This window comes from Hemicordylus capensis, chromosome 1 (assembly GCF_027244095.1).
Source record: "Hemicordylus capensis ecotype Gifberg chromosome 1, rHemCap1.1.pri, whole genome shotgun sequence".
NCBI lineage: Eukaryota > Metazoa > Chordata > Lepidosauria > Squamata > Cordylidae > Hemicordylus > Hemicordylus capensis.
Window position 1 is genome coordinate 2,447,240 of NC_069657.1, and position 26,051 is coordinate 2,473,290.

General features: G+C 53.0%; 2 protein-coding genes across 4 annotated transcripts; both read right to left on the reverse strand.

Moving 5' to 3' along the window:
• Positions 1-1,882: 1,882 nt before the first annotated feature.
• LOC128339794 (zinc finger protein 397-like) lies at positions 1,883-20,312 on the reverse strand. Of its 3 annotated transcripts, none has more exons than XM_053284223.1 (4): positions 19,722-20,312; positions 15,399-16,293; positions 9,865-9,991; positions 1,883-7,696 (listed from the first exon to the last, which is right to left on the reverse strand). In XM_053284223.1, the coding sequence occupies exons 2-4, from the start codon at positions 16,203-16,205 to the stop codon at positions 6,993-6,995; spliced, it is 1,638 nt and encodes a 545-aa protein (XP_053140198.1). In that variant the 5' UTR covers positions 16,206-16,293; positions 19,722-20,312; the 3' UTR covers positions 1,883-6,992. The 3 variants fall into 3 exon arrangements, with proteins under 3 accessions (XP_053140198.1, XP_053140197.1, XP_053140196.1); XM_053284222.1 differs by lacking the exon at positions 19,722-20,312 and adding an exon at positions 19,208-19,566 and having other exon boundaries at positions 15,399-16,289; XM_053284221.1 differs by lacking the exon at positions 19,722-20,312 and adding an exon at positions 19,208-19,565.
• A 4,424-nt stretch (positions 20,313-24,736) lies between these two features.
• LOC128340393 (40S ribosomal protein S29) lies at positions 24,737-25,540 on the reverse strand. Its single transcript, XM_053285416.1, has 3 exons — positions 25,385-25,540; positions 25,142-25,241; positions 24,737-24,889 (listed from the first exon to the last, which is right to left on the reverse strand). Exons 1-3 carry the CDS (start codon positions 25,444-25,446, stop codon positions 24,881-24,883), a joined length of 171 nt encoding a protein of 56 aa, XP_053141391.1. The 5' UTR covers positions 25,447-25,540; the 3' UTR covers positions 24,737-24,880.
• Positions 25,541-26,051: the final 511 nt, after the last annotated feature.

Here is a 26,051-nt window from a genome sequence, read left to right on the forward strand (position 1 = left end):
CACTGGTCTAGTAGCCATCGATCGACCCGTCCTCCATGAATTTGCCAAAGCCCCTTTGAAAGCCATCCGAGCGACTGGCCATCACCACACCCCATGGAAGAGAACTCCACAGGTTATGCGTGACCAAGTACTTCCTTTTGTCGGTCCTAAATTTCCTGGCCTTCCTTTTCATGGGATGACCTCTGGGCTCTAGTGTTGGGAGAGAGGGAGAAAAGCTTCTCTATCCACTCTCTCTACTCCATGCAGCGTTTTTGACAATCTGTAAGCAGCGTAATATATACTGAGCACACATTTTGCATGCCTTTCCGTCCTCTGAGGAAAAGACACTGCACAGGTAGTGACTTTCTCTCACATGACTCCCCACACTCTCAAAGCTCTGTTCTTCTTTTCCCTTGGTCATGCCTGTCTTGTGACTTGACCTGCTTCGCAGGGCTGTTGGGAAGGTGGAATGGTGGAAACCCAACCCTCGGACATGCAGCTCAGTTGGGACCCTGGACTCCCTTATTTTTCTGCCCAACTTTCTGCACAGGAATGGATGGAGAATGCACAAGGCACACACATGAATCCCTCAAGCCAGCCACAATCCTGGGGATTCTGCTGCCTCCCACAGCCCTTGGGAGAACAAAACCGCCCACCAGGCAAGATGCCCGGAGATGCTGTGAATCTCGCTCCGTTTGGGCAGTTCATATTTGGAGATGCTGTAGTGTCTCAGAGCTCACCCCTGTTCAGGAGACCTCTCACACCCAAGCATTTAGAACAGGGCTGCTCAACTTTGGCCATCCCGCAGATGTTGGCCTACAACTCCCAGAATCCCTGACTACTGGCCACTGTGCCTGGAGATTGTGGGAATTGTAGTTCAAAAGGAGCTGTGGGGCAAAGGTTGATCAGGGCTGGTCTAGATAATGAGAAGTCATTGTTGCACTGTATTCCGTGCTGGTCAGACCTCCCTTGAAATACTGCAACCCATTCTGGGTCTCACATTTTAAGAAGGTTGTTGATGAACAGGTTCAGAGGAGGACAATACAGACGGTAGGGAGTCTGGAAAAGGGAAGTTGGAGGAGCTCGGTATGTTTAGCCTGGAGAAAACAAGCCTAAGGTGGGATATATGATGGTTGTCCCATCAAAGAAGGGGTGGAATTGTTTAGACTAGACTCAATGGGCAGGAACGGCAAAGAAGCAATTTAGGCTAGACATTGGGAAGAATTTCCTAATCGCAATAACTGTTCAACAGTGGAAGAGTCTGCTTTGTGCAATGGAAAGCTCTCCCTTGCTGGAGGTGTTCAAACAGAGGCCACCTGTCAGGGATGCTGCACCAACCTCCTGAGTGTGCAGTGGGGGTTGGACAAAGACCTCCCTTCCCACTCTCAAAGTCTGATTCTAAGAGCACTGGCAGAATCTGTCTTCCACCCACCAGCAGGAATTTTAATCCATTTTAGGATATAATTAGCACCAAACTCTGCATGTTTTTTTTTTTTTTTTTTGGACTTTATGCATTTTGATAGTCTAAGATATATTTTATATCACATTATATTCCATGTTTTAGGCTCATGTTAAGAATGTTTTGGGGCGGACCTTGAGCTGGATGAGAGAGGGGGGGAAAGGTTTATTTCAAACATTTCTTACCCTTCTCAGCCTGCATTGATTCAAGTTCCCTCCAGAAATTCAAATCACCTATTCAGGTATTCCAGCATGTTTTTCCTGGACAGCATTATCTGCTGTGAAAAATCAGGCCTGGTTTATACAAAAGCTTTTGCTAGAATCAAAACAGAGCTAAACATTTGTATGGTTGTGATTGCTCTGATTGAACAAAGTTGCATTTATTTGGTCTTCCTATGCTATGTATAGTAGATATGGGATTTGACTGCAGTGCTTTGCACACCAAGCATTTATACATATTTTATTTTATAAACATTTAATTTCTATCACACTTTTCAATCCAGCAGTATCCACAAAGCTATTTACATAAAATATTATGCAATGAAACCTCAAATAATTAACACCATCCAGATAAAACATGTGGTTAGAACTATCCAATAAAAGTCACCACTGAACCGCAAAGCCATTGTCAGGAAGTTCCACACAGGAATGTCCACTGAGAAGTCCCTGCTTCATGCCACTATCTTCTGAGCTTCAGAAGCCTGGGCCAATGAACACACTTTTTGACCTAAGCGTATGGGGAAGTTCATATGGGAGCTTCTTGCCTTTTGTGGATTCTTGGATGTGAAGGAAGCATTGTGCTTTGACGCAAGCTCTTTCCACACACAAAACACTTAAGTTTATCCTCTGTGTGGATTCTCTGATGGTTTTTCAGGTTTGCTATATAACAAAAGCTCTTTCTGCATTCTGGATATTCATATTGTTTCTCCCATGTCAATTTGCTGATGCCTAAGTAAGGTCTGTTCTCTGACTGAAGCTCTTTCCACACACCAAGCATTTACATGGTTTCTCTCCAGTGTGAGTTCTTTGATGGGAAGTAAGATTTTTGCTACAGTTGAAACTCTTTCCACACTCCAAGCATATATACAGTTTCTCCAGTGAGCATGAGACACAACATGTCATGGCTCAGACTTCGGAATCAGAAGACTCAGAGCAGGAAGACTCGCCTGCTAGTGAGCCACAGCAGCAAGATTTGGCAGAGAAACCAGACTCGGGACCTGAGGATTCTCAACAGCTGCCAGACTTGAATTCTGACATGGAAGAGCCTGGGATGCCACCTAGAGTGAGACGAAGTATCAAGAGGCAGGCTCAGAAGGACTCACGCAGGTGCAGGTGCAGGAGATAACAGGGAAGAAAGCCAAACTGCTGACTCAGGGAAGCCTGATTGGTTCCCGGTTCTGTTGAGCCTTATATATTCAACAGTCTCTCATGGCTGAGTTGCTGTTTGCAACTTCGCTGGCAGCAGATACTGTGCTCTTGGAATTATATCTTTTCCGTGTTCCAGTTTGTCTTGTCTGTACTTCCCTGTATTGTTCCCTTAATTCCTTGCTCTGTGTCCTTCGCTTGTTTCATTCCTTGTTTTGTCTTTTCTTCCACTTATTACTCAAGTTATTGTTACAGGGGGGTACCCAGTTTCAGTTCAGGGGACTTAATTCATTTACTGTTTTCTTTGCGAGCCTTTTATTTTCCTTCATCCAGTTTCGTTGCTGCTTTCTGTTTACTCTCTCTCTCCGGGGGTTGTAAATCCTGTAGGGATAGACGGGCTAGCAGTTCACGTCAACTTATTGTCTTTGTTTCTCCTGCTGGATGGAGATTTCGTCTACATCCTGACAAAGAATGGATTTATTCTTCCAATTTCTCATGTGATTTCCCCCTTGCCTCTTTGGTCCTCTCCTTTGCTCAGGAGAGGAGAGCTGGTCTTGTAATAGTAAGTGTGACTTGTCCCCCTAGCTAAGCAGGGCTTGCCCTGGTTGCATTTGAATGGGAGACCATACGTGAGCACTGGAAGACATTCCTCTCAGGGGATGGGGCCGCTCTGGGAAGAGCAGAAGGTTCCAAGTTCCCTCCTTGGCGGCATCTCCAAGATAGGCCTGAGAGAGATTCCTGCCTGCAAACTTGGAGAAGCCGCTGCCAGTCTGTATAGACAATACTGAGCTAGATGGACCTATGGTCTAACTCAGTAGGTGGCAGCTTCCTATGTTCCTATGACCATCTGGATTCCAAAGGCCAAGTGGCTCTCCCTCATTCTTACTCTCCCACCCATCCACTGCTAAAATAAAAAGACATAAAAGGCCAAAGACATAAAAGGCCAAGGGAGAAAGAGTGCCTCGGATCAGTCAGTCCTAAATGACATGTGTGTCATTGCCTGAGCCTTTCTCCCCACAGCACGTAGCCGATTGCAGCTTTTCGCTGGCCAGGCACTCCTATGGAATGGGCTGTGGATTCTGTCTGCCATTCTTCCCCAACTGGGATTCTCAATTACAATTTGCACATTTTTTGTTCCCTAGGAGAGGAGATGCTGAAAGGCTTCATCTCATACTGCGCAGGAGGAGACAATGGTCAGCCCCTCCTGTATTCTACCAAAGACAACCACAGGGCTCTGGGGTCACCAGGAGTCAACACCGACTCGATGGCACAACTTTAGGAGAGGTGTGTTTCCTCCCTGATCTGGTGCCTGATGTCACTAATGAATAATGAGATTTCAACTGGCCCATAAGAAAGGGGTTGTGAAGGTCTCATGACTCAGTGGGTCAGCCAACACAAGGTATACGGGAATTTGGAGGATTCACTACCACCACCTGCCTTAAGGGAGCCTCACACTTCTCAAAGGAGACTTCATATATTGAAAACAGTCACCTGCAGATCTCTTCCTTTCCTCCAAGTTGCAGATGGTTGGGCTTTTCCTGTCTCCCAGGTGGGAGAGGAGACTGGGACTCCTCCTTTGGAGGAAACATACAGACTAAATCTTCAGTGATTCCAGTCCTTGATTTTAAATGGGTGTTATTGCCCCAGAGATGGGATTATTGATAGGCTGTGCCAGATGGCTGCAAATGCCCCTTTCAGAGAAGAATCAAAGATCTGCCTTGCAGAAAAAGACCAAAACTCCACCCAGTCCATCACTGCCTCCAGTTCTGGCCCTCCATACATCCTCGGGAATCTCCCTCCCTCCACTTCCCCACATTTCTTCCACCCCCTGAAAGCCTCCCTCTGCTCTGAGGCCCATCTTTTGGTTCCCCTTCACCTGACACCCACTTTAGGGTGGGGGTCAGGTCTGGCCTTGGCTGCTGTTTGTACCATCTGCTGGTGGAGGGGGAGGTCTCTGCTCTCTTGGCTTGCTCTGGGAAGTAGTTTGGAAAGCAAAGTGCTACAAAATATTGCCAAAACCAACAACAAACCTCTTTTTATTAATCACACTGAAGCTGTGAACCCTAAAGAGTGAGGCTGTAGCCCAAACATTGGGGGAAATGCCACAGACAAAGCTAACGATAATTTAATTGCCAGTTGTATCCAGTGCATTTCAATATCTCTCTCAGGAGAACTTGTTCAAGATTTATTTCAAATATTTGAATCCCCAGCCCCGCCAGTGCTGGGAGAGGCTCTTGAAGACGACAAAACAATATAAAATTGATAAAATTCAGTTTAAAAACTAGACCCAATTAAGACTAGACTCACACATGAAAAATGAGTCACCCCAGGCTGAGAACTTTGTCCCTCGGGGGAGTGTGTCCCTATCCAACTCCAGATTTACCTCACCACTTGGATCACCAGTTTTGCCAACCCAGAGCACTTCCACTCATCTTATCTGCCTTGCCTTTCAGCTTGTTTGCCCCCATCTAGCCCCAAAGGGCTTCCAGACACTGGTGAGTTCTTAAGAGAGGCCACTGCATCCTTCTAGCATTCCATTAATAGAGGAGTTTTGACCTCTAATAGAGGACCTCCCCCTGCCGCTAACCAGGCAAAGAGGCACCTTTTCAAGTGGTGGATCTCGGCAGGGGGAGAGCAACTGGCCCTATCCGACTCCAGCACAGCCCCACTCCAGTGGCTGCTGTTGCTGGTGTCCACCTTGAGCTTCCTTTTAGACTGTGAGCCCCCTGGGGACAGGGAATTGTGGTGGTGGTGATCTCATGTCTGCGTCTCCAGCCACTCCTAGAGATGCAGCTTCTCTATCAACGGAATGCCACAAGGGAAACCAGTTTTCTCTCAAACGGTTGAACAATTTTCCCTAACAAAGGAGTCAACTATTAGTTGGACTGCAACTGCACTTCACTGAGGATGTTGCATTTTCCTGTCATCAGTGCCTGCCCCTCTTTCTTTTGTTCAAACTTGAAGAACGTGTTTAGATTATAAACCAGCTTGAGCAATTTTTTTTTTTTTTTGGCGGGGGGAGGGGGGGGCAAGGTGGGATAGAGATTTTAAATACATAAAGAGGAATCCCCCCCGCCGCCCACACGCAGGCTGCAGTTCATATTTATAGGCATTTATTTGTTGCTTTTCAGTTCATTACTGACTCCCAAAGCAGCCCTAAAATAAAACATAAAATAAATAATCAATTTTAAAATGATTAAATCAACAGCCATTAAAAAGCCTGTCACAAAAAATAACAGCAACCAAGAGCACAGCAGTGGAGCATCAGACAACATCACAAGTGGTCATTCGCAAAATGGCCGCCTTCCTAGTCCTTCCAAAGGCGGAAAGCAAGAGGACCACCAGGCACAGTCCCTGGGGAAAGAGGTTTCACAGCTTAGGCGGCTGGCACCACCACCAAGACCACCAGCGTGCCCTCCAATGTAACCTGAGATGGTGGAGTAGAGCTTCTCGGGATGATCTTAGTGAGCAGGCAGAGTCATGCAGAAGAAGGCAGTCCGTTAGAAACCCTGGGTCCACACCTGATATGGCTTTATAGTAACCAGCACTTTGAATTAGGTCCAGAAATGAACCAGCAGGCTGTGCAGACAGGACAGTATTGGAGTAATATGGTCTGAATAAAGGATCCCCTCCAGCAGCCACAGGAAGCAGCAGCATTCTGTAAGATCACAACACACACAGCCCCCATTTTTGCTACACGGTCCTCCAAGCAGCTGACAATCCAGACGGGCAACGGCCAAAAATGCCTGGCACCTGGCAGCAGTCACCTTGCCTTTCACAGCTGTGGCACACAAACCACAGCTGCATCTAGCCGAGGGCCCCACAAGAGGATGTGGAATCTGTCTTTGTGCAAAGTATCACCACACAGATATATGGTAATTATACAAAATCCTACTGCCAAAAATGGTCCTTGCCAAGGATTTCCCCTGACGCTGAGCACCTGATGTGATGAATCCAGGGACTAGAGAGCTCCCATGAAGTACCACAACATCATCTTTTTGCTGCCTTGCATTTCACCAAAGCATCCAGAACAGGAAGCAGCTCAAGAGATGCCATCAGGACTGACTTCTGGAATCCCATTGTGTGTCCTCATCCTTTGAAATAAGGTTCCGAAACAGAACTGACCCTCCGTTGTTGTAGGCCGCTTTCTCCTCTGTGCATGTGCACCTCTCATCATGTGCCGCGAGCTTTCAGCTCATGCTGAAACCTTCCCCGCCTTTCCCATCCACAGTGTGGATTTTATGATGCTTATTAAGGTTGGCTCTTTGAATGAAGCTTTTCCCACAGTCCAAGCACTTGTAGGGTTTCTCCCCAGTGTGGATTCTCTGGTGCCGATTGAGATTTGAATTGCTACTGAATCTCCTTCCACAGACTGGGCATTTATGTGGCTTCTCTCCAGTGTGGATTCTCTGGTGGCGGTAAAGCACAGAACTGGACCGGAATGTTTTCCCACAAGCCGAGCATTCATATGGCTTCTCCCCAGTGTGGGTCCTCTGATGGATGATGAGCTTTGAGCCAGAAAGAAAGAATTTCCCACAGGCCAAGCATTTGTGTGCTTTCCCTCCTGTGTGGCAGCCTTTCAGCCTGCCTGAGCTCTGGCTGAAACCTTTGCCATAAGCTCTGCAGGCACTTCGCTTTTTGCCAGGGTCCATTCCTGTCTGGACTGTGGTTACAATGAAGGCCTTGTAATCGCTCTCGTAAGGGACAGACTCTCCCAGGCAAGTCCCCTGCCGAGGCTCTGGTTTCTCCTGGCTTGCAGGGGCATTTTCCTGCACACAACCTGGGGAAGCCACCTCTTCTGCTTTCCACACGGAGATCCCACACAGTCCCACTCGCCCTGAATCTTCTGCCATGTAACTCTCCTGCTCAGGTACAGCCATCCACCCTTTGCCTGCTGGAGAAATGAGAGAATCCCAAACTCATTCCCCGCACTAGGGAAAAATAGAATTGAAAACAGGGAAATGGCGACAATTAAAATGACAGACAAGCATAACATGTTCACCTCAAAAACCTGTTCAGGGACGGGGGGGGGGGGGGGGGAGTGTGTTGACATATATACATGACCGCCCTGAGCCAGCTCGGAAGGGCGGTATAAAAATTGAATAAATAAATAAATAATAAATAATATATGTTAATATTCTTACGGAGCACCGAAAGATGCCCCAGATGTATATCGTACTCCTAACCCTGAGTCAGACAGATCATCAGATTATATAGATATCTTACCCTCAGTATGTTATCATATAGAAGCTGAAAACTGTCTGATGCCTGGGTGCTACTTGCAAGATGGGTTAGTCCAGGGCTTGACAAATCCCAGGCGCCCAGGAGCCACGACATCTAGAAATTTAACTGTGGCACTTTTTTAGGTTATTCAGAGGTGGAGTTATTTAATAAAATCTGTATTTGTCCCAGGCAGTATGTGACTTCCAACGGGGATAAAGAGAAGCCCATTCACCCTCTCCTTCCCCAGTGTCTTCACTAAGTCCAGTCATTTTTTCAAGTATCCACTGCCTGGCTCCTACATTTTGGGGCTGGGTCCTAGATCCAAATAAAATCTGTCAAGGCCTGGATTAATCATTGGCCGAAAGTGACCTGCCCCACAGAGCACGTGCTTCTCCAGAAGCAAAGACAAGAGGGAAGCCCCCTTTATGGCCAGGAACGCTCAGCTGTCTCTCCTGTCTTTCTCCAGCCACCCCTGCTCAGTCCTGGTGCATGCCTGGATGGGAGCTTGCGCACACCTCCTCCGCGGTCTCGCGTAGGCCAAAGCACTGCCACTGTTTGGCTTGTCAGCTAGCTGCTGCTTCGCTTGGAGTTAGACAGCTGAGTGGCTGGGACCTCTTCAAGGCATTGGGGGGGTTTCTGCCTCTATTTTTCCTCATTCAGTGGCCCCCCTGATCTCTCCTCTCACTCCCAACATAGCCCTGCTGGGTCAGGCCCAAGGCCCATCTAGTACAGCATCAGTTTATTTACGGCTTGGGCAATAACAAACCTCTCTCTCAGCGGGTCAAGTGCAAATATTCCTTGAGAAAGGTTTTTTCAAAACGTGTTGGAATAAATATATTTGTTCATCAGGGGCTTTTGCATTGTTGTTGTGACTAGCTCAACTGATATTAATCCTCAGTTTCATTTTGCATTATAATATTAGCCTTTTAATTTTCATATTATTAATCATATTATTAATTATCCCATCATTAGGAATAATTATTTTCATGATTCATAATGATCCCTAGCATGGAATTGGCCTTTTTCACAGCTGCTGCACATTCAGTTGACACTTTCAACGAGCTGTCCACCACGACCCCAAGATCCCTCTCCTGGTCAGTCACTGACAGCTCAGACCCCCATCAATGTATATGTGAAGTTGGGGGTTTTTTTTGCCCCAATGTGCTTCATTTTACACTTGCCAACATTGAACCGCATTTGCCATTTTGTCACCCACTCAGTTTGGAGAGATCCTTTTGGAGCTTCTCACAATCTGTTTTGGATTTCACTACCCTAAATAGTTTGGTGTCATCTGCAAATTTGGCCACTTTGCTGCTTACCCCAACTTCTAGATTATTTATGAACAAGTTAAAGAGTACTGGTCCCAGGACAGATCCCCACTTCTTATTTATTTAAAATATTTATACCTCACCCCTCCAGTACACTACTGCTCAGGCCAGCTCACAACATGAATAAAATAGATACTTACTTTCCTCCATTATAAAAACTGTCCATTTATCCTCTGTTTCCTGTCCTTCAACCAGTTACCAATCCACGCATGAACCTGTCCCCTTATCCCATGACTGCTAAGTTTACTCAAGAGCCTTTGGTGAGGAACTGTATCAAAAGCTTTTTGGAAGTCTAGGTATACTATGTCAACCGGATCGCCTTTTATCCACATGCCTGTTGACACTCTCAAAGAACTCCAAAAGGTTAGTCCGGCAAGACTGGCCCTTGCCGGCTCTCTAAGGTCAACAGTTCTCTTCATTCCCTTCTGGATCGACTTGTGGCCTCTCCAAGAGGAGCCACAGCAGGGGGCAGCCCAGAAAGAGCGAAGGCACAAAAGGTGCCCCTCCTTACCCAGCAGGCTGGCATCCTCCTCTTCCTCCTCCTGCTTGGTTTCTGTGCAGAGCTGCCTCTGCTCCAGGCCAGGCAGTGGAGCATGTTCTGCCTCAGGGTGCTTCACTGCCCCCTCGCCAAAGTCCACCTGCAATGGCAACCAAGAAAGAATGACAACTCTGAGAGGGGAACTGCTAGGTCGAAGACTCCCTTCTGCCCCCTAATAGTCATCTTGCCACATACAGAGGATACATCCAGGGGAGCATGTTGGAAGGAAGAGAAAGATCAGAGCCTCTGCAAGCCATGTATGAATGCATGAAGCTGCCTTCTACCGAGTCAGACCATGGCCATCTAGGAGGTGACAGCATGGTCATCCGACTGCAGCAGTGTTTCAAACCAGGGGTCTTTCCTTTCTGAAGATGCTGCCAGGGATTGAACCTGGGACCTTCTGCATGGAAAGCAGGTGTGCTCTGCCACTGAGTTGGGATTCCACTCCCAAGAAACACCTCCTCAGAAGCTGGCAGACCTGGCCGGACAGATCTCAGAAAATGTCTTACAACCTTTTGTAACAGAGCCTTGCACTCCCCGCGTGTCAATCTCTGGCTCCTATGTTTGGCTGTTCCCCTCAGTTTGTTGAGCAAAAGCGGCAAGCCAAACCTGGGGTGCCTTGCCCAGCATTGGAGGGACTGGCTGGGCCCTGCCCCCAGGAGGGCCTGCTGTGCCCCAGGGGAGTCGAACTCAAAGGAGGAGGAGGAGTCAGTCTGCCTAGAGAGAGTTGGAGACTCAACCGACCGTGATATTATCTACTCCTGGAGTAAGCCATAAGGAGCGGGAAGGGACGGCTAGTTAGGGAGGCGGCTCCCACAATCAGTGGGAACCGCTGAGATGGGGTTTCTCAGCCTGCTCTCCTTGCAGCTGACCCGTCAGTTGGCTGCGGGCTGCTGAACTGGCCGCCCACATGACTGTCGGCTGCGTTACGGAGCCGGCAGGGGCTGGGGAGTTCGGGGGCCATGTGGACCCGGAAGCACCAGCATACCCTGCGAGCGCACACAGGGCATGCTGGAGAGACCACTGAGCTGGGAGGCAGCACTTAGCCTCCCTGCCAGGGGTCTCCTTGTGAGTTGCTGCAGCGCAGAGCCGCAGCACGGCAACTCACGATTTTAAAAAGGGGTTAGCGGAGCACTCGCTCTGCTAACCTCGGCTAAGGGGAGGGGGGAATAGTGGGGTTTGCTGCCGGGAGCTGTGCAGTTCCCGTGGCAGCAGACGATCAACCAAAAGCGGGCTAGGCTCCCTTCGCCCGCTTTTTGTTGATCGTAAGAATCGCCTCAGTGTCCTTACTAACTTTTGGTTTGGTTGTGTAGTGCAATTAGCTTCTCTTTCCCCCTGACTCTTAAATCCAGGCCCTTCTCCCTTTGTTCAAATAAGTTGCACTTGTGGTTGGGAATTGCTGGTCTGTGCCTAGTTTGCCCAGTTCCCAAACTCCCCCCGGCTAGCTGCTCGGCGCACGTGTATGTAAGGAGGGGGGTCGCTCTAGGGCAAGCCCTCCATCCTCTCAGGAGGAGTGTTACACCTTTCTCCGGGGACTGTTGGCTAGAAGACAATCCAGGAAGTGTACCCTAGATAGGTGCATCCTTGAGACCTCTGGGGCTGCCCCAGCAGGGGCCCCCCTACCACACAAGCTTATAGAAAGACTGAGGGGGAAGCCAGGGAGACAATGGAAGCTTGGCCCTTTCGCTTGTGCAGATGGGATGCTTTGGGCAACCCTAATATTATTTGTCACCACCTATATTGGGCAGCAGCAACAGAGGAAGGTGCTGGAGGCAGATGCTCACTTCAGTGACAACGGCAAAGGCATCATCTCATACTGAGCGGGAGGAAGGCAATGGTAAACCATTCCTGTATTCTACCAAGAAGGCCACATGGCTCTGTGGTCATTGCAAACAGGCGTGAGTGCGGCGGGAGCCATCTTGACCTTTTCCAAGAGGCAATTTAATGACACCTCACTACGCTTGGCTATGCTTACAGTAAAGGTAAAGTGTGCTTAAGAGTTGGTGTTGACTCCTGGAGACCACAGAAAGGCCCTGTGGTTGTCTTTGGTGGAATACAGGAGGGGTTGACCATTGCCATTTCCCACACCGTGTGAGATGATGCCTTTCAGCATCTTCCTATATCACTGCTGTGCTGCCTAATATACTGTAGGTGTTTCCCATAGTATGGGAAACACACCAGCAGGGATTTGAACCAGCCACCTCTGGCTTGTTAGTCAAGTCATTTCCCTGCTGCGTCATTAGGTCGCTATGCTTATTATAAGTTAATACCAGCAAGGAATTTACAACGACTTCAATACATTGCCCATCATACAACAAACGTTTTTCATGGTGATTCATGACAATTGGCAGTTACTGTGTAGTATCTTCATCCTTTAAAAGTTGCACTTTTAAAAACAGTTGTGTGATACTCCGACCCCGCCCCTCTGCACCGCTGCCTGCCTTGTTGAGAGTGCTCATTTCGCCTGCTCTGCTGCCTGCCTCCCAATTGTCTTCTGAGGAGTCCCCCAGGGCTCCATTCTGTCACCAATGCTTTTCAATATCTACATGAAACCGCTGGGTGAGGTCATCAGGAGATTTGGTGTTGGGTGTTATCAGTGTGCTGATGACACCCAAATCTACTTCTCTCTTTCATTTGCTTCATCAGGAAATGGCGTTCATTCTCTAAATGCCTGCCTACAGGCAGTAATGGGCTGGATGAAGGATAACAAATTGAAGCTGAATCCAAGCAAGACGGAGGTGCTCATTGTGGGGGCTCAGAATCTGAGGGATGAGTTAGCTCTCCCTGTGCTGAATGGGGTTACACTCCCCCGGAAGGAGCAGGTGCGCAGCTTGTGGGTACTCCTGGATCGAGACCTCACCCTGGTATCTCAGGTGGAGGCTGTGGCCAGGAGTGGACTGCTGCATCCATTCCTTGAGGAGGATGACCTCAAAACAGCGGTGCACCAGCTGGTAAACTCCAGGCTTGTAATGTAATGCGCTCTATGTGGGGCTGCCTTTGTATACAGTTCGGAAACTTCAGTTAGTTCAAAATGTGGCAGCCAGGCTGGTCTCCGGGGCAACTTGGAGAGACCATATTATGCCTGTTCTAAAACAGCTGCATTGGCTGCCGATACGTTTCCGGGCCAAATACAAAGTGCTGGTTATTACCTTTAAAGCCCTGAACGGCTTAGGTCCAGGTTACCTTAGAGAGCGCCTTCTTCAGTCTGATCTGAGGAGGTCCGGCTCCAGTTGCCACCGGCTCGTCTGGTGGCGACCCAGAGGCGGGCCTTCTCTGTAGCCGCTCCTAGATTGTGGAATGCGCTCCCTGCAGAAATCTATAATTTGAATTCTTTATTGGCATTTAGGAGAGCCCTAAAGACCTACCTGTTCGGCCTGGCCTTCCAGGGTTTTTAAAATGGTTTTAAAGAGTTTTCAATGTATCGGGTTTTTATAAGGTTTTAAATTGTTTAATTTTTAGTTGTTTTATTGAATTTTAACATTTTTATTCCCGATCATTGGTTGATTTTAACTGTTTTATTATATTTGTGAACCGCCCTGAGCTATTCTGTAAGGGAGGTCTAAAAATCAACTAAATAAATAATAATAAAATAAATATTTAAGTAAATATGGCATTTTACAGCTCAAGCCTGAGGAAATGGGAACTACTGTGTGGATTTTTGTGGTGTCAACCATTTGAGATGAATTTGATAAAATGGTCATTTGAGCCCATCTATATGTTTATTTCTCCTGGGTGTGCCTTCGAATGTGCATCCCGGCACCCAGCCTGATTGGCTGGGCGGTGGAGGCTCCTGATTGGCTGGCGCACCCAGGAGAATTGGCCGGCGGCGGGCCAGGCTGTGGCAACGGTGGCGGTGGGTCCGGCCCAGCCGCGGAGGCAAGGCGAGGTGGCGGGCCCGGCCGTGGAGGCGGCACTCAGCCCGGCAGCCTGGGCCCGTCCCCGCCCGGAGACTGGGGCAGAAGGTGGGGGTGGGGGGAGAGGTAGCCGGCCCCAAGTGGCTGGCCGCAGAAGCTTGGCAACCGGCGGCAGCGGGCTCGGTGGGCCTCGGAGGCGGCACTTGGCATGGCGGCAGGCCAGGCTGCAGAGGCACTAGGCCCGGCCGCGGAGGTGGCTCTCGGCCAGGAGGCGGTGGGATCCGCCACCGAGGCCAGGCGCCCATGGGATGCTGGGGTGGGAGGGAACCGGGCGGCAGGACTTCCCTGTTCACCGCCTGGGAGGAGGAGTGGTGGCGGGGCCCTTTTTGGCCGCCCGGTAAGGAGAGTAAAATGGGAAGGGGGAGGAGAGTGTGGGGCAGGGGGAGGGCAAGAGAGTGTGGGGCAGGGGGAAGGCAAGAGAGAGTGGGAAAGGGGGAGGGAAAGGGGGAGGGGAGGGCAGGAGAGAGTGGGGCAGGGGGGAGGGAGGGGCAGGAGAGACTGGAGCAGGAGGGTGAGAGAGAGGGGTGGGAGGGGGGAGGGAGGGCAAGAGAGAGTAGGGCAAGAGAGAGTAGGGCAGGAGGAAGGGAAGGGGGCAAGAGAGTGGGGTGCGAGGGAGGGGAAGAGGGGCAAGAGTGTGGGGCGGGAGGGAGGCGAAGAGGGGCAAGAGTGTGGGGCGGGAGGGAGGGGGGAACAGGCGGCCCCAAATAGCGCACAGATGCTCTGTGCGGGTTGGCTAGTTTCATTTAAAAGTCCCCAGATGTTCCAATGGTCCTCAAAACTCAAACAACGTTTGTATGATAGCCAGTAAATGCTAGCACCATGAGCACAGCAGTATAAGAGCTGGCCTCAGAATTAGAAAGTCAAAAGCATGCAACTCCATAATTGTGTTGATTTATCCCTTGAGTATCTGGATAAGGGACCAGCCAGGTGTTCCGTCTAACAGGGATTTCCAGATGTTGTTGACTACAATTCCCAGAATCCCCCTCAGCTGCAATGGCCTTTGCTTGGGGATTATGGGAGTTGTAGTCCACAACATCTGGGAATCCCTGTGAGAGGGAACTCTGGACCAACCATCCCAAAAACCAGAACTTCAGGCCCAAGGCTATTGCAAGAGAAAGGCAGATCCCTTGTACTAGTTACTTTGTTTTGTAAGAAGGTCATTACGGGATCAAGCCGCTTTCATTTCCTTGGGCTAGTCATCAGGCAGAGGTACTGTGTCTGACGTCCTGTTTGGGGCAAGAATAAAAGGGATGTCATGGCCCACAACTCTTGGAGTAACAAGGGGGGCAAGCCCTTCTCCCAGAGCAGGGAATCCACAGCTTTGGAGCTGCAGCAGAAAAGTTCCCCACCAGCCACAGCTTCAGATGCACAGAGAGGCCTTGCAGGTTGACCTGGTGACAGGGCAGCATTGTGTGGGATGCTCCATCCCCAGCACAGGGGCGGAATCATCCACTGAATCACACTCTCATCCCGACAACCAGGCCAGATGCTTTACTGAGGCCTGGAACTGCCTTCTATTTTTTCCAGGGACAACGGAGAGCAACCATCTTGAGCTCTGCTCCCCACAGGAGCTACTTTGGGAAATGGTCTCACCTGGTCCCTCTGCTGCCTCTCGGCCTCCCGCTGACTCCGAAGGAAATCCTCGGCTAGGGCCACTGCCTGGGAGCAGGTCTCTGGGCCACGCTCCCTCACCCAGCTCTGGATCTCTGGTGGCAGGACTGTCAGGAACTGTTCCAGGATCAGCAGCTCCAGGATCTGCTCCTTGGTGTGTCTCTCGACCTTCAGCCACCGACGGCAAAGGGCCTGCAGCTGGCCGTAAACTGCCCTTGGCCCCTTGGCCTCCAGGTAGCAGAAATGCCTGAAGTGCCGGCGACTCTTCTCCCGGCTCAGGGCATCTCCCCGCAAGATGGCTGCCTTCACCTTCCCATAATCCTCTCGGTCTCTGGCCTCCAGCATGCTAAAGGCCATCTTGGCTTCTCCCCTGAGAGCGGGCAGCAGTCGAGCCACCCATTCATCCCTGGGCCACTGGCAGGCCTCAGCCACTTGCTCAAAGGAGGCCAGAAAGGCCATGGCATCTCCCCACGGCGTGGGCTCCTCCGGCAGTGGGGGGATTTCAGGCCCCCCCGCATGAGGGGGGCACTCCACTGTCTTCAGGAACTCCTGCCACTGGGCTTCCCAGTGATAGGCCAGTCCCTCTTCGGCTGGTTCCTCCTTCACCTGCAGTGGCGTTTCCCTTCTGACCGATCCTCGGGCATGCATTGATTCAGCAGGGCTACCTCCTTCCCCCAAGTCCACCTGGGCTTTGGGACCTCGGGTGTCCTGGAGGAGGACCGGAGGGGCTTTTCCTTGTGATGCTTCGCCCTGCATACAGGCTGCCAAGTCTTGCTCCTCCATTTTCATCCTCGGATGCTTTCACAAAGATCGTGTTCCACTACAGAAAACTCCAGAACAAATGACAGCTCTCTAGGCAACCGTGCTGAGCTTCTGCCTGGGGAGAAGGAGGAGGGGGGGGGGGTCAGGGAAGAGAATGAACACCAGTCAGCACTCAACCACTGGCAGGACTGCCCAGTTTTATATAATTAAGTGCACATTGAAACTAGTTATTTTTAAAAAACGTATTCCTTTATAAATGTATTTATTTGTTTAAACTATTTACCACGCACTTTTGAATCAGGATTTTCAAATTAAAATGCAAATAAAATAAAAACTGCACCATAAACCCAGACAGACAGGGGGATGGGTCAAAAACCAACTGAGCCAGCACTAATTCTAAAACAACACTAAATGCATAATTTAGGTAATAAACCACCCAGAGATGTACGTTTTGGGCGGTATAAAAATATGTTAAATAAATAAATGCACATTCTAATAAAAAAGGGTTTTTTCCTTCAAAAAATGATCCTGTATGGAATCAGATCTTTGGCCACCCAACACTGCTAAACAAATGTTTGTTGAAAATGTGTAATAGAAGAACAGGTAACATACAGGAAAGGAGATGTTATCCTGCATATGTTCACCAACTAAGCAAGCTCATAGCCTCAGAGGTGCAGCTAGGTAATTTTGGACCTAGCTACTGATAAGCTTACCCAGGGGTGGGGGTGAGGGCTGCAAAATAAGCATCCTCTCCATATATGTATATATACATGTCACCACAAACCCACAGGTCTGGGCCAGAGAGCATGGGCACGGCGGGGAGGACTAAAGAACCCCCAAAGGATCCATACATCTTGATCAGTCACCACAAACCCACAGATCTGGGCCAGAGTGCATTCCCCCCCCCCCCACCACCACCACCACCAATAGGTTATGCAAGCCCCAATGGATTCACACAGCTTCTTGACCATTCACAAATTAACTGGAATACAACACATGTCATTTGCTCCTAACATAAAACCAACTTGGACATTTGTAAGGAAAATATATTCCAAGTTTACGAAGTTTTTGAAATTTTCTGCCATGAAACAAGCCACTTATAGGAATGTTTTAAAGATAAGAACATTTAAAATAATTTAAAAATCAGCAGATCAACTGATCTGCTTCAAAATCAATACACAGAGTTCTGATTTCAGAAGTCCAGGCCAAGCCATTCCAGAAATATAAAAGAGACCCTGTTTTCCCTTGGGAAAAACCATGGGGTCCCCTAGGAGAGTGGGCACAAAGACCTAGGCCCCCAGGTCCTGGCCTAACAGTGTCCCTGCATAGCCCAGATTTGTTTGCCAATCACTTCTGATCTGGGGTAGGGAGACAAGAGTGTGGGGAGGCATACAACTTGCAGTTGATGATCCCAGATTTAAGCAAAGAATCCAGATGGCACAGTAAGTGAGCCAATCTGCATGGCTTGGGGAAAGGGTAAAGAAAACCCCATCCTGTCTGAGCAGACAGATGCCCCAAGAGGGGAAGAATCAGGGCTGAGATAATCAATGGCTGCTGCTTCTTCCTAGGAAGCATAGAATCTCCCCAATGCATCGAAGAGGTGGTTGTAGCACAGCACTCTGCTGCTGGTGTGAGGCTAAGTAGTGATGGTGGCGGTGGTGAATAATAATAATTTGCATCTCTGTCTTGCATCTCTATCTTATGGAGAGGAGAGCTGGTCTTGTGTAGCAAGCATGACTTGTCCCCCTAGCTAAGCAGGGTCCATCCTGGTTGCATATGAATGGGAAACTAGAAGTGTGAGCCCTGTAAGAGATTCCCCTCAGGGGATGGAGCCACTCTGGGAAGAGCATCAGAAGGTTCCAAGTTCCCTCCCTGGCAGCATCTCCAGGATAGGGCTGAGAGAGAGTCCTGCCTGCAACCTGCAACCTTGGAGAAGCCGCTGCCAGTCTATGAAGACAATATTGAGCTAGATCGACCAATGGTCTGACTCAGCATATGGCATATTGCTTCTTTGAACAGATTCCTAACCATTTTCAAAAACTGAATTCATCTTCTTCATCATCATCAGAGTCCTCCTGAGTCTCTGAGCTGGAGATTCTGGAATGGGGGACGGGACGGAGAGTGACATTGGTCAAAGGAACAGCCTCATTCTTACATGGGATGAGGGCAATGCGAAGATGCCCTCCTCCCAGCCAAGAGGCTTTGCCTCCTCCCTCTGGGCACCACTTGCACATCATCCTCTCCTCCTCCTCCTTGCCCCCACCCCCCCCCAATCTCAGTTACAGGAGAAAGGGGGGGGGCACCCATGGTTTGGAGAGCAGCAGGTCAGAAGGGCCCCCCAGAAGCCCTGACAGCTTTTGCCCTGAGGGCTCCTGGGGGCCTCAGGTGTCCCTTTAGCCCCGCAGTGGCAGGGCTGCCAGGCGGGCGGATCCGCCTCTCTCTGGGTCCTGGCCCTTTCGCCAGGGGAGGGCGACTGCGGCGATGGCCAGCAGGTCCCCTTGGGCAAGAAGGCCTGGCTCCCTGGCCAGGAGAGGGGCAGCCGGGCCAGCAGGCGCCCCTTGAGGGTGGGGGGGGGCTGCCTGGGGGCGCGCGTGCCTCTCCCCTCCTCCTCCTCTTCCTCCCTCCAGGCTGCTCCGGCTGGAGCAGAGGCCCCGCTCGAGGATCCCTCGAGCCCCCGGGCTGCTCTGGCCCGAGACGGCGGCGGCGGCGGCGGCTCTCCTCCAGGGTCCTTCTTCTGCGCCCCCCGCCCAGCCGCGGCCCCGCCCCAGCCGCTCACTTCTGCAGACGCCTCCTCCACTCCCTCCGTGGGGTCCCCATGGAGCCCCCCCCGCCGGCCCCAACTGCAATGGCCCCCTAGCAGATGCTGCTGCTGCTGCAGAGGTGGCAGGCGGCGCCCTTGGAGCCGAGGAGGGCGCGGGGCGGGGAGGGGCCCTGAGGAGCGGGGGGGAGCAGGCAGCCCGGGGGGGGGGGGAGGGAGGGAGGGAGGGAGATGCCCCCCGCGCTCCACGGCGGTGCCTCCGCTAGCTCACCCCTGCAGGCACCGCGGCGCCCTCCCGGGTCCGGGCGGCCTCCTCCGGCTGCGGCTGCTGGTCGCCCGGCTCCTTTCTCCCCGCGCGCCGCTGCCGCTTCCACCTCCTCCTCCGCTGCTGCTGCTGCTGGTGCTGGGAAATGGAGAGCGAGCGAGCCCCTTTGGCGAGCAGCCGCCGCCGCCGCCGCCGCCGCCGCCGCCTCCTGCGCGGGCTGGCGGCGCCCCCCTCCCCGCCTCCCTCGCTCCCTCCTGGTTGGGACTCGCCGGCGGCCTCTCTAGCAAGCGGCGGCTCGCTCGGCTTAACCCTTCAAACATCGCGGCGGACAAAGCGCGGGGAGGCCAGGCCGGACCAGACCCGCCCCCGCCCCGAATCTGCTGCCTGCTTCCCCCCCCCCCGCCCCGGACACCACGCGGAGGGCCAGGCAGGCAGGCGGAGGGCTTGGGAGGGCGGCGCGGTCCAGACCAGCATGACGAGGAGGAGGAGGAGAGGAGGAGGAGGATGGTGATGACCCCACCTGCTGCCGGGCGAGCCGGGCATTGAGTCTCATTTGGGAGGCTGCTCCTCCGCGGCGGGTCCCCAGACGTTACGGGACTCCGACCCCCATCCATCATCCCCAGCCCCAGTGGGGATGATGGTTGGGGGTGGTGGGAGCTGAAGGCCCCTCCCCTCTGGGGACTCCCTGTTTCTTCCAGCTGGGACCGGTTTGCTCACCCCCAGCCACGCCTGATGATGGGGATCATCTTTGCCCGATGCTTCGCTGAACTCAATGGCACCACCCGCAGCAGCAGCAGCAGCAGCAGCCGCCCCACCACAACCCACGGAGGAGCAAATGGCTCCAAGCAGAAGAAGAAGGGGGAGGCAGCTGGAGGGTAGTAGAGGCCATGCCTGGCACATGACCCCTGCTGCTGGCTTTTGCTGGCTTCCGCTCAGGAACCTCTTGCTGCTGCCAGTCAGTGATGGGCGGGCAGGCTGGCCCGCCTGTGGCCCTGCTGCAGCAGAGAGAGATGGGGAAGAAGGCGGCCAGCTCAGCTGCCCCCCAGTCGAACCACACGAAGGCCGGAGAGGGCCACAGGCGCAGCGGGCTTGTGCGGAGGCCCAGCAGCCACCAGAGAGATGTGGAGCCGCTGAGAGAGGGAGACGGGCAGAGCCGTAGAGGCTGCTGGGACTGAAGGGGGCTCCTTCTAGTGCCTTTCCCTCTTCCCACTTCAGTTACTGGCAGCTAGTCTGGGTCAGTTCCGGTAAGAGTTGGTTGGTTTAGTTTACTATGGAGACAGACCAGATTAACCACTGATAACAATTAGTAACAAAATTCAAGAAAATTCAAAATTTTAAAAATTACAAACAGTTCAAATTACGTGATACAGCCTTTATGGAGCTTTGATGCCACAAAACAAAACTTTGCCACATTATCGGAAATTACAGGTTTGAAATCTGACAGCATAATTTCCCAATAAAATTGGTCTGTGTCACCAGAATAAATGGTTAAAATGGGTGCAATAAATGTGATGCGAGCGTCCCTCTAAAATTGGCAATAAAGAACAACATGGGAGATACACTCTGTATCCCCTGAGCCACAAGGGCAACAGCGCTGATGATCGTAAGGAAGTCGTTTGAGTTGACCATCAAGTACTGCCGAAGGGAGAGCGTTGAGGTTAGAGGTTTCACAGGGGAGGTGGTCTCCCAGTCTGGGCAGCAGCAGCCGCCATCGTCTCTCTTGCTCGCAAAGTCAGAAGTCGGATTCAGTCACAAGAAAACCCAGCCAAAAACCCTGCATGAGTATTGCACCCAGGGGGGCTGCTCTCCCCCGCAGCAGGGGTGGCAGAGTTGCCTCCCTGGGCACCAGAGCGGCCCCTGAACCCAGCAGACCCTGGAGTGGGCAGCCTCCCAGGCCAGAAGGAACAGGCTGTGAAAAATAGACATGCCTTGAGGACCTGGTGGAGATGTTGTCAGGAAAACTCTGGAATGGGCCCCATGCAGGACGTCTGGGCTGCTGGCGGGTGGCAGGAGGCCCGTTGACAGCCCCGCTGAAAGAGAGGATGCCATAGCCAGGCTGCTCCCTCCCTCCCTCCTGGAGTCCCTCGGCTCTTCTCAGTTTGCACGACAAGCGCCATTTCTTCCTGGACTTCCCAAACACAGCTCAAACCAGGCTAGGCAGCCCATACAGGAGTAGTGCCCCCAGGGGTGGGGGTGGGTCCAGAAAGTCCAAAAACGAACCTCCATAACAACACAACCATCATCAGGTAAAGGAACGGTTGTGCCGTCGAGTCGGTGTCGACTCCTGGCGCCCACAGAGCCCTGTGGTTGTCTTTGGTAGAATACAGGAGGGGTTTGCCATTGCCTCCTCCCACACAGTATGAGATGAGGCTTTTCAGCACCTTCCTATATCACTGCTGCCCGATATAGGTGTTCCCCATAGTCTGGGAAACACATCCGCGGGGATTCAAACCGACAACCTCTGGCTCGCCAGACAGGTTCACTGGGTGAAGAACTGGAAATCATGGCTTGACTGCTCAGTAGCCCAAGCGGGACAGAGATCTTCTTCCCCGTTTGCCTCAGGGTTAGTCACACTAGAGCTTAGATTGTACTTGTGGGCCGTTAGCCCTTCCCGGGTTTCTTTCCTCTCATCTTTTTCAAAATAAGTATAGAAGTGTGTCTGGGCATCTTTAAAATCTTCCTCACGAGGAATACCTTTGCGATGTGCTGTATGTTAGAGAGAGGATGGGTTTGCAGGCATGATCCTAACACACGTATATAGATATATGGTTTTGGAAATGGCGGAGCTCTCCAGACGGAGCCTGGAATACAGAGCTGGGGCCTGAGGCCTGGCCGGGCGCTTGAGAGCCGGTGAGCGGCCATGTGGCGACACACCGCCCTGGGCTGCCCAGACCGCTCCTTCGCCCGGCTTCCTCAGGCCCCATCGCCCCTCAGGAGCACCACCCCCCTTCTCCTCCCTTCTCCGCCTCAGGAATCCCCGACCCCCATGTTGACAGGCAGCATTTGGGGAGGAACTCAGCCCAGAGCGCTTCCTTCCCTCAGAGGTGGAAGAACGTCTCATGTCTTTTTATTTATTTATTGTTCGATTTATGTACTGCTTTTCTTTACTATATACTTATAGCTTAAGTGTGCTGAGCACGACCAAGAAAACAAAACCCCCAACCTGTGCTGTAAACGTTTCTTCTAACTGAATGGAAAATGACACCAGAAATTGCTTGCTAGATTTAGTTACTGATGGAGGAATTTCAGGAAAGCTTATTTAGTGTCTCCCTATGGAAATGCATTCGTAAAGTATTATTCTAGGAAAAAAATGTAATGGACATGCCATCTCCTGGTTTCCATTTCTCTACCAGCTGGCCAAATAAACACATGAGCAGACAATACCGGGGCCATCCCCGAGTCGGCTGCCGTCATGCTTTTTGCTCAGAAGGAACACGTCTCTTGGCACAAGGGCAGCCATCTTGTTGGGCCAGCAACAAAGAAAAGATCCAGGCGAGGCACTGACCAGTTGCCGCCTCCCACGGCAGCCCAAAGCAGCATTGTGTCAAGCGGAAAATGGAGGCTGAAGGCTGATGCACAGGCCCACTTTCTGCCCTGCTGCTTGTGGCACGAAGCAGGGGAAACGGCCACTCACAAACAGGGCGGTCACAGGGCAGAGATTTTATTTATTTGTTTTTACATTTTTATATCCCGCTCTTCCTCCAAGGAGGAGCCCAGAGCAGTGTACTACATACTTAGGTTTCTCCTCACAACAACCCTGTGAAGTAGGTAGGCTGAGATGAGATGAATCTCTAGCACAGAGTCCGGCTCGGTTTTGCATCGCAAGATGTCACTGAAGCAGAACCGGAGGACAAAGCCTATTCCAGGCCCCTTAGCAAGGCCCAGGGTCTACCATGTTTATGTAAACAGAAGACAACTCTGAGTTTAAGACAAACCCCTTAAAATAGAGAAGTGAAATACTGCTTATACCTCTATGTACCGAAAGGAAGAGGAATATGAATTAAAGATGATCACCCAATTCCAGAGATCAATGGACTTGGAAAAAACCTAGTCTTGGATTTAGGGAAACACCTTCTTTGGGGCTAAGCAGCCGGCAGGCGCTGGGACAAGCCTCCCCTCCTCACAGCTGCCCAGATGAGGAATGAAGTCTAAACCCGCCACCCCAGCAAGTCTAAACCCGCCACCCCAGGCTTAGCAGGGCCGGAAGAAACAAGATCAGGAAAAAGCCACCGCTTTGAAGATGGGCCCAGCAGGGCTCCCCACGGCCCAAAGCCAACGCACTGCTTGCCCACTTTGTGGTGAAGAGCCAGAAGTGTGAGGAGCATCTTGGACTACAGTACGAGTCCCTTGCCATAAGGGGGTCAGGAGCACCTGGCGCCAGACCGAGGGTCAGTTTAGGCAGCCCAGCTGGAAACCAAAGACCCACCCAGCCCTCTTGCGCTGTGCGGCCCCATCCCGTCACCTGGCGAGGAGGACGGCTGTGGCTGAGCAGCGGAGCCCCTGCTTGGCCTGCAGAAGGGCCCAGGCCCAGGCAGTGACTCCAGTTAGGGCCAGGAAGGGCTCCTGCCCCTGAGCCTTGGGCAGCCACTCGGCCAAGACCGAACCAGACGGGCCAGCTCGGAAGAAGGCAGATTTCAACGTCCCTGTGTGCTATGGGCAAGAGTCTCGCGACCTCCACCCCACCCCTCGGCTCTAAGCTGGGAGCAGCAGGGGAGAGGGAGACGGGAATGCCCTCCTGTGCACTGCGCCCTCTCCACACGCCCTGCAATGCTCCTTCTCGGGTCATCCAGCTGGCATATGCCCAACCCCTGCCAGCAACCAAGGCAGCCCGCGGACCTCTCCCTTCCCAGGATCCACGCAGTGCGTCACCTTTGAAGTGGTGAAGGTAGCAGCTGGCAGGAGTGAGTCCCCTCCCGGTGAGACTGGATCCGCACCATAACACTTGGCTGGCAGGAGTCTCGCGGCCCCCCCCCCCTTCCGCACCTGCAGGCCAAGGAGACCCCCCGACTCTAAGCTGGAAGCAGCAGGAGGGAAGGAAAGGGGGGCGCCCTCCTGGGAACTGGGCCCTCTCGGGTGAGGCATGTGCCCGACTCAGCCCGCGGACCTCTTCCTTCTCACGGGGCACGCAGGGGAGAGCTTGGGCTACGGGTCGCAGGAGGTGGCCCTGGCCGTTCTCTCGGGGAGGGCCACGTCCGGAAGCCCCACTCCTTGGCAAGGTGCGGTCTGGAGGGAGGGAGGCCCAGAGCGTCACTTCCCTGGAATGAGATGGGCGGGGGGGGCCCCCTTATTTCCGAGTCACGCGAAGAGCCAGACACCAGCGCAGCTGGGAAGCAGCAGGACACACAACGGCACTGTTCCCTCTGAGGGGTGTGTGTGCATGTGTGTGTGCTCACAGGTTCTTGGAGGTGCGCTCCGTTCACTCGAGATCCCGCTCGAGTCGGGTTGCATCAGGAAGGCCCCACTCGGAACGCATCCGTGCGCGCACACGGCCCTGATCCGCCCCCCCCCCGGGACAAAACTCATTCCGCACAGAGATGAAGAAAAATCAGAGGGGCCGCTGCCCCACGGCCCAATTTATTGGATGGACACAGGGGCACTTATGGGGAGAGGAGCCAGTCCGGCCGGGGGGGGCTTCTGCCTCACGTTGCCTCCAAGCCATCCGTCCAGAGGTGGGGGGGGTCAATCCAGCTGGAAGGAAAGGGGGGGAGGAATAGCACAGTGAGCCCCACAGTCGCTTCACCTTCTCCCCCCACCCCACCGCAGGGGGAGAAGCCGCCCCAGCCAGGACAGCTGCTGCAGGGTTGGAGTGGGGGGCCCTCAGAGGGAGGCAGCCCCTGCCCCTGGCGCCCCCCGGGGCTGGCTGGCTGGCCTCCCCGCCCCACCCGGCCGGCGGTAGACTGCTCCCGGCCCTGGAGGCTCCTCGCCCGGCCTGCCACGCACCTTGATGAAGCCGATGTCCTTGGCGTACTGGCGGAAGCACTGCCGGCACATGTTGAGCCCGTACTTGCGGATGAGGCCGTGGCGGTTGGAGCAGACGCGGCTGCGGGTGGAGGAGGAGGGAGGGAGGGAGGGAGGGAGGGAGACGAGCGGGGGTCAGTGGTGGAGGGAGGGGAGCCAGCCCCCCCGGCAGCCCCTCCTCCCCTCCCCTCCCCTCCCCACCCCACCCCACCCCACCCTACCCACCAGGAGCGCGATCCCTGCCCGAACTTCCTGGGGTGGCTCCAGTAGAGCTGCTGGTGGCCCATCTCGCCGGCTGGCCTCCCTCGCTCGCGTGCGCCGAAAGGAAGCGGAAGCGGAAGAGGAGGAGGAGGAAAGCGCGGCGCAGGCGCAGAGGCAGGCCGGGCAGAGGCCGAGGCCGGCTGCGGGCGCTGGGGGGCGGTGCGGAGCGGCAGGCTCCCCCTCCCCGCCCGCCGGTGACGTCAGGGGCGGGCCAGCCACTAAGAGGGGCGGCGGGCAGGGAGCCGGCAGCTGGGCGCGGTGGCGCGCGCCTGTAATCCCGGCTGCTGGGGAGGCTGAGGCCGGCGGATCGCGTGAGCTCAGGAGTTCTGGGCTGCAGTGGGCTATGCCGATCGGGTGTCCGCACTAAGTTCGGCATCAATATGGCGGTCCCCGGGGAGCCGGGGGCCACCAGGTTGCCTAAGGAGGGGTGAACCGGCCCAGGTCGGAGACGGAGCAGGTCAAAACTCCCGTGCCGATCAGTAGTGGGACCGCGCCTGTGAATAGCCGCTGCCGCGTAGCCTGGGCAAGACAGCGAGACCCGGACTCTCCCTTTTCTCCCCTTTCTTTCTTTGGGGGGGGGGGTTTGTGCTTTTTTGGCGAGGGGGGAGACTTTGCTGCACCGGACGGACGG